This window comes from Ailuropoda melanoleuca, chromosome 2 (assembly GCF_002007445.2).
Source record: "Ailuropoda melanoleuca isolate Jingjing chromosome 2, ASM200744v2, whole genome shotgun sequence".
NCBI lineage: Eukaryota > Metazoa > Chordata > Mammalia > Carnivora > Ursidae > Ailuropoda > Ailuropoda melanoleuca.
The window spans coordinates 130,247,155-130,255,334 of record NC_048219.1 but is presented as its reverse complement, the minus strand read 5'-3'; the positions used below and the strand labels follow the sequence as shown (position 1 = coordinate 130,255,334).

Below are 8,180 nucleotides of genomic sequence, written 5' to 3'. Positions count from 1 at the left end.
CTCCTGCGCCCTCCCCCTCGCGGCGAGGCTGCCCCGCGCCCGCGCCCGCGCCCGCCGCCCGCGCCCGCCGCGATGATCTTCCCCAGCAGCAGCGGCAACCCCGGGGGCAGCAGCAACTGCAGGACGCCCTATCGCAAGCAGGTGAGGCGGCGGCCGGGATGCCGCGCCGAGGCCGGCCGCCCAGCTTTACAAAGGGCGCCAGCGCTCGGCCGGACACCGCTCCCCTCCACGGAGGGACCGGACTGGGCGGTGACCTTGTTTCCGAAGGAGGCGGCCCGCGGGGACGGCTCGGGCCGGTGACCTTAGCAGGGGAGATGCCCTCGTCTCCGCCGACCGCGCCGGGTGGGACGTGGAGGAAGGGGAAGGGGCGGAGAGGCGGCGAGAGCGCAGCGCGCCGGGCCAGGGGCTTCTCCCAGCTCTGCAACAAGTTTGGGTTCCCCCCCCCCGAAACCTTTGTGTGTAGAAGAGTACGATAATAAGTCGTAACGTCGGTTTGCAACAATCTTCACTGGGAACCTGAAAGAACCTGCCTGATTGATAGCAAACCCGGAAGACCAATTTGCGTGTGTGTGTGTGTGTGTGTGTGTGTGTGCGCGCGCGTCCCCCCCCACCATATATATATTTAAAAAAGACGAAACAGGAACTTCTGTCACTTTCTCAAGGTTTTCAGTTTTCAGAAGCACAGGGAAATCCTGTGACATCCTAGTTGCAGAGATACGTGGATAAGCCTGAGTCATACACATGCCTTTTCCTATTTTAATACCGTTTCATACATTTTTTAACAGATTGAACTCCAAAGGCACTTTAGTGGTTAGATCGAAATCCCCTGCCGGGAAAAGGAGTGGAGCTGCGAGCTTATAGTTTCGGCCTTTTGTTTTGTTTTTCATCTTTGTTTTTAAAAGAAGGTTACTGAAGCCATGTTGTGATAAATCTCCCAGAGCCTTTCACCAGCAGCAATAACAAAACCTAGCTTTAAATTATGTAAAAAATGTGCAGGTCTGTTTAGAAAAGGTTAAACTGATTTAGAGGTCAGCGGCAAGATGCTTGTTGAGAAAACAAAAACACGATTGCAGATATTTTTCTTCCATAATAAATCTCTTGTCTACATCCTTAGCCACGGAGACAAATCAATTAAGTTATTATCCCAATAATGATACAAGCGAACTCCATCCTTCCGTGCAGACCGTGGCTCTCTTAAGATCATGACAGATGACAGGGATGCCTGGTGGCTTTCCTAAAGACATTCACAGGATTATTGATTATATGTACTCCTTTTTGTTCTCAAAGTCATTTGGTGAGAGGTATGTTTTAGCATAAGTATATCCGAAAGTAGGGCTAATTTGGTCAAACACTGATTGTTAAAAAAGTACTGTTTTCTGTTCTTTGGTTCTTTTACTTGTTAGCTTTCCCTTGAAAAGGCAGTAAACACCCTGGTCTGGGTGCCCTTGCTGTCCAACTCAATGCAACTTTTACCTGGCTTAAGAAAAGCTTTTTTTATGAAAAAAAAAATCTGCATTTCTGACTTGTCTGAAGTATATGCTAAAATTGTCTAGATTCAGAACCAGGCATCTCTAAACTCACTTCATGTGGCCTCATTTAAAATAAATACCCTCGGATCCAGCACACTTACATCAACTTCATCAATGATGCCAATTTACAAGAAATATTCTTCTCCTGAACCCTCCTCTTCCACCCACCTCTCTCTACCTGAAAAGATGGCTAATTATGTAAAGGTCTTGTGTATTCATTTATTTGTTGTCAAAACCCGGCGGGGTGTTAGCTCTGAAATGGGGAAAAGGCTCTGAGGGCGAGGCCTTTTTGCTGTGAGGGGCTGGGGGTTTTGTGTGTGGAGGGGGACAGCCTGCTGGTCTGGAGCACGCTGATAAGATGCTCTTCTTTTCACTGAGCTCTCCTTAGATTCAGAGACTAAAAGGGCTGACTGAATCAGAAAAACAAACAGACTTTCTTTTTTCTATAGGCAAAGAAAGAAATGAATGTGTAGGCATTATACAGACACAAGACCCCGGGTACCAGTGGTATTTGAGTCAAAGGCTTCTTTTGTTAGTATTTAGCCATTCACTGGGAAAGCACACTTCCAGCGTGGGGACCTGGTTACTGGGAGTGACTTTGTGATCTCATCCTGGCTTAGTCTAAACGGGAAGTCTAATTAATGCTTTTCGTAAGATTCTGTGATGTTAAGCTTGCACCTTTCAGTTTGTATTAATTTGTTCATTTCGATGAAAGAATAGGTAAATTTTAGGTGTATGGCGTGGTTTAATTTTAATCTACAAATATATAAGCAACTCTTAGAGCTGATTTCAGGTAATTTGGCTGAGGAAAAAAAATTGAGTGTGAGGGATACCTAAAAATCACCTTTGGAAAAAGATAGGAGATTCACCGTTTTTTAGACATCTGTATTAGTAGTAGCTAACCATCGCCGAGCGCCTTACTGCCTGCTGGTCGATGTTCTGAGTGCTTTAGGTGGATTAACTAATTTCAGTCATCTTGACAGTCCGACGAGACAGGTCATACTATCTCCTGTACAGTTGAGAAAACTGAGGCATAGATGAGGTAACGTGTCCAGTCAGTACAACCCCAAGTGCAGGGCCGGGATTTGGACCCTGGCAGTCAAGCTCCTAAAACCATCGCATTGCAAGTGCCTGCGTACGTGCACATCTCAGGAGAAACTCACAGAGCTCATCCGCATCACTGCCCATTGCCTTTCTCATCTCAAAAGTCCACTTGAGGGATTCCTCCATTTTTTTTTTTTTGAGGGGGAGGGTGGAGGTTGTGGGGTTGAAAGTGAAGGATGAAGTAAATGGACGAAATGGATGATGGGTTTGTGATATTTGAAAGACAAAGTATTGCTTCAGTGAGTGACTGTGGAATCTCTTTTTTAAACCTTTATATTTTACATGTATAGGAGTCAGCCAGTTTCAGTTAAAGCAGAGGTGGGTGGTGCTGGTCCCCCTCCTGCCCCATGGAGTATTCGAGGGCATCAAAGAGCACTGATCTCAGGCATCATCTCGGATAAACAGGATTTTCCTGCCTCACAGGCCTATGAGCACATTAGAAATACACCTGCTTGGCTCAGGTTAAAGTGAGACACTTTTGCGTGAAGCGATAACCCAGTAGGCAGTATCTAGACAAAGATTGTTTGTTCAAGCCTCAGTGGAGAAGTGTGTATATCCTATCATTGTTGACTGTGACTTTCAGATACATGATATTCCTTAAGCGTATCTAGTCTGACTGTATGAAAATGCCCCTACTACCAAAACAAGAACCATTTATCAGTCCTTCTGTAGTTACGAACATATGGTATTGTATTTCAGAGGGGAAAAAATGCTGTATGTTAAAGGCTTTACATACAGAAAACAAATATTTCCATTTTGCTTTGAATTCTTTTATTAGCTGCTTCTCTCTCCACATTTTCTGACTTCCATTTTAGAACTGCTCTCTCTGGGTAGTTGACTCAGTTATGTCATAGAATTTGGTTTTTACAAATTGTGGCATGTAGCAATTCCTTTCTTGCTATATGCCCTCGTGGTTTCCACCGGGGCCTTTGAGGTAGAGGGGTGAATGCAAGAATTCGTGTGTGTGTATCTTTCTTTACAAATGATGTTGCCAGCTAATAGCTGTACTTGTTAAATGTTGCTAACTTCTGATGAGTGAAGTACTTATCTCCCCAGTTTAAGTAGATTTACATAGTTTGCCGCTTTCTGGAAGATTAGCTGGGTGTAGCTGCACGTGAGGACTCCAGCGGTGATTCAGTGTGTGGCCTTGTTGGAGGATGACATAGAAAGCTGTTGATTAATCCTCTTCAAGCACTTTCTGTTCACAGCAATCCATGTGTAGTAGATTGGGGTTTTGTTAAGTTTGAAGATTAAAGTTGTGCATAGAAATATTTAAATGAACACTGTCTAAGCTACTCCCAATTTGTTGTTTTTAGAAGAAGGTAAATATACTCAGGCCACAGAGATTGGCAGTTGAGGGGAAGGTAGCAGAAAACTAAATTGGTATGCATAGTAAGGTCTTACCTTTTTTCACGTAGGCTATCTCAGTGTGTTGGTGATTCAGTAGTATTTATGAATCAAGGAGCTGTGCTTTAAGTATGTATCCATAGCTATTTGAAAAGTACAGAATTCTCCATCTGTGATTACCCCCTTTTTCTGCTGGGTACCCCTTTTGGCGGCTCACTGCATTTTCTGTAGTTCACTTCAGATTTTGAACACATTTCTTCTTTTTGTTCTTTCTTCCATTTAGGGACTGATGTCAACTGGGCTCACCACATATTGGCAATACTTCTCAAGGCCATTCTTGGTGGTAGGGCATGAATGTGTGTGTGGGGTGGGGGGGGGGAGTCTGCCTTGCCCAGGTTTCTGAGAATATCTTTCCAAAGCACTCCACCAAAAATAAGTATTTATAGATATATAGATGATATTCCCTCCCAACCTCAATTATATTTTATCTTCACAACATCCATATAAAGGAGGGAAGGGTCAGGAATTTTGAGGCCGTGAACGTATTAAATGGCCTAGTTGGCGAAAGCTAGGTCTCTGACATCAAGGGCTGGGTCTGCTACCAGGAAAAAGAGAAGGAAGCCCAGCTAAGAACAGCTGGAGGGAGCCCCACTACACTTCCCTTTCCTTGGCCTCCCAAAGACATGTGGCACACAGAGCGTCCCAGATTTCAGCTTTGAAAAGTGTAGCTCTGTAATTTATTAGCGTTTTGTTTGTTTGTTTGTTTGTTTGTTTCATAGGCCTTTACTCTAGGGTTGTCAGGTAACATCTAGGACGCCAAGTTAAATTTGAATTTCCAATGAGTAATGAATAATTTCTTGTATCTGTATGTCCCATATATTGCGTGGTTCTGTGTATTTTTATTTGCTCAGTCCAGCAAGCCCATCTCCCAGGAACCTGATTCGCTTTTTAAAACTTGTTAAAAAATCATAATTACAAACCATATTTTTCCTTTTTTTCCACTAACATTTTGCCTCTTAGCATATACTTTGAGCCCTGATGATAATGCAGATTTCACACTGTCACTTATTTAATGGTCCCTCAACCTAATGGGAAGACCCTGGCTTAATTTCTGACTCTGCCATTTGCATGCTTTTCACTTAACCTGTTGAAGCCTGGGTTTCTGTTAAGGAAAGATAATGGTGCCCATTCCACAGTGTTGTTGCCGTCAGTCCTTCTGAGGTGCTGTTATTATTCGTGTCCCCACAGAGCAAGTAACAGCAGGTGGTCCTGGGAGGCTCAGTGTGATCCTGGGAGACCCTGACACAGCCTGTTAGAATGGACTGTGTTTAGAAAGTGGGGGCAGCCTCCAGACGGGTCAAGACCTGGAGCTTGAAGAGGAGACTCCACCACTGGAAGGGGAGAGAGAAAGAACCAAAAAGTAGAAAAGTGCGTTCCACTGTATTTTAAAACAATTATTCGTGTATCATGCTCTTATTAGCAGAGATTGCCTTCTCTTTGGGGGAGAGAAAGCCTTTCAGTCCTCTCTATTTTATGCAAAGATATGATTGGAGAAGGAAAAGCAGCCTTGATGACTCTTATCAATGAGCATTTCTACCCTTCAATTTGCTTGAAAACAGACAGCTATGATTATTAGTATATGCATGATGATTTCCTGAATTCTTTCCTTTGTCTTGTTTGTATATTTGGTTTTCAAAGACGACGTCTTTGCATTACTCAGAAAAAAAATAAACATTTTTTTTTTTTTGTCCTTGGACATCTGTAGGTGTTTGGTGGGTGTTTGTTTTTAATCTCGCATCTGTAGAGAATGCTTTACTTAACACATTCTAAAAGCTTAGTAAATTTTAAAATAGGATAGGCGGACCATGAGGAAAGGAAGCAAGCTTTTTCTGGAGTAAAGACAGGTGAAAAAATTAAGTGGAACAAACCGAATTCTGTGTTCAAGAAGTGAATCAATATAGCTCTTGTTATTTAGCGCGTATTACGTGGCAGCAGGGACAGCCAAACTTGGTGTGAGACAGAGTGCTCCCCTAATAAATAGAATTGTATTTTGGTTCCACTTTGCTGATTTAAACATATGGAATTTCAAAACAATAAAGTGTAAACTAGGGAGGATTATATTCCTATTTGTTAATCGTGCATACACTACAGTCTCAAAATTGCATTAAAAAAAAAGGACTGGAGGAAAATTGCCAAAATAGTAACAAATATTTTCCTCTGTTGATAGGTAGTATCACGAGTGACTGACTTATTTTTAGGGATTGTTTACATTTTTTTTCAAACTTCCAGTCTTTCTTTCTTCTCACAATAAATATATAAGTTCTTTGGTTGTCAAGGAAAAAAGTGAAAAAATTTTTAGAAAATCATATTATTTTAATGTCTAAAAATTGTGAACATCCAAGAAATTCATGTCGTTGAGAATTTCAGCCTTTAGCACTTAGGTGCTACTTGGTTCTGCACCTGAGCTTTGAGATGGCCTTTCCTAGTCTTCATCAATTTCTATTCTTTTTACTGTAAACTCTTAATACCACCTTTTTTGAAGCCATCTATTACTGATGGCTAGTTTTTGTATTTATGAACTTAGTATTTTCCTATTTTATAGAGACCACAGAGGCCTTCTATGTTTTGATGCTTAGAACTGTTTTTAAGACATGTTTGGGACACCAGTTTATCTACATGAGTCAGTAAGGGGAAAATGTAGCTATCTGTATGGAATTGCATATTCTAGATGACTTTTCAAGAAAGCAGCTCTCCTAAATCCTGAGGCATTGACCACTATTGTCTCTGTTTTCATTTAACTTACAGCTGCACTTAAATATAGCTGTTTTGTGGACAGATAAAGTCCCCCCGTGTTTCATTTCCACATTAAATGTGAAAAACTGACCCTGTTCTACTACTTATGTTAGAATCCTTTGGCTTTATTTTATTATGAGCGCTCATGACTGTCTTCATCGCACACTTCCTTTTTAGCGTTAGCTTTTAGAAAGGGCAGCAGAGTGGGAGGGGTGGCTTCTTTCCAGGCGGCTTTAATTTATAATGGAACATGAGGTTTCTGTAAGAAAGACACCGTACAGATAATGTCAGCATTTCAGAGGCTGTTGTTGCTGTGTAACCCAGGGGGATTTTCAGTGCATCAGGGGAGTTTTAGATGTGTACGGACGGTAGAGGCTGCAAGGCTTCCGAGTGAGAGGAGGAGAGAGCCTGAGGGAGGAAGGAAGAGGTGGGGGCTGAGAGAGAGAGAGAAAGGAAAGCGGTGTTGCCTCGTTGCGTTCTTACTGTGTTAGCTGATGCGTCACTTGACAACACCTGTTGAAGTCTCATTGTTTCGGTACTGTGTATGTAGGTTGGACGCAGATATGTGGCTCCGTGTTGTGCCTTATCTCAGGTTATTACACTGCATTTTTTTCTTCGTGTCATTCCCATCACCTAGACTTTCCTTTCAGCTCTGTTCCAAGACAAGATCTGTCTCTGTCTCCCCCTCAGGGAACTGCCTAAAAGTGGCCCCTTAGGAAGATCATTTATGATCAAACCAGTCCCACCTAGTGAAAGACTCTAGAAATGACTTTGTCTTTACTTTCTCTCTCTGTATTCTCAGTTTTATAGGTCAAATGCATCAGGCCAATTCCAAGGGAGTGGATATGTTCTTTTGTTGAGCTGAAAGTTTAACAGACTCCAAAACATTGAGTTAAATAATTAGTGAGTGTGTAACATAATTTAGGTGGTTTTGGGAACAGCCATCCTTCTGTCGGAAGTAGGCTGGGGACATGCAGGGGCTACACTGTTGCTCATCAGGGAAGAGGCTGGGCAGGGAAATCAGCTGTTGAAACAGTTGTGAGATAGTGAGGACCCAAAAGAAGGCAGTTAAATTGTGGACAAGAGGAACAACCAAATTTCATAGACATTTGAGTACATAAAACCCCTAAAATTGTATGTAAAATGTTGCATGTATTAGCTCTTTCCAGGGGAGAGATTCCTAGCTTTCATCAGTGTGCCAGAGGGATCTGTGTCCTCCAGAAGATTTTATGACCACATCTGGAAGGAGACGGAGAGCTTGAAAGATGATGCCAGATTTCTAACTCAGTAGATGGGATTGTTGGTTACATCATGGAAGGTGACATTTCAGGCAGAAGGGACATGACAGCAAAGATTTGAAGATAGAACGCATGGGCTTAATATATTAGGTGAAGTGTGAGTAATTCA

The 8,180-nt window shown here is 42.5% G+C and overlaps 1 protein-coding gene across 11 annotated transcripts in view; it reads left to right on the top strand.

Moving 5' to 3' along the window:
* RBMS1 (RNA binding motif single stranded interacting protein 1) overlaps positions 1 to 8,180 on the top strand; it is a 221,131-nt gene that overhangs the window by 90,872 nt on the left and 122,079 nt on the right. For 2 of the 11 annotated variants that reach the window (XM_034654616.1, XM_034654615.1), the window contains exon 1: positions 7 to 141. The exons of the other annotated variants lie outside the window; for them this stretch is intronic. In XM_034654616.1, coding sequence (XP_034510507.1) covers positions 73 to 141 — 69 coding nt within the window. In that variant the 5' untranslated portion in view covers positions 7 to 72. Of the gene's footprint in view, positions 1 to 6; positions 142 to 8,180 lie in introns of those variants that run through there. 11 annotated transcript variants of the gene reach the window in all.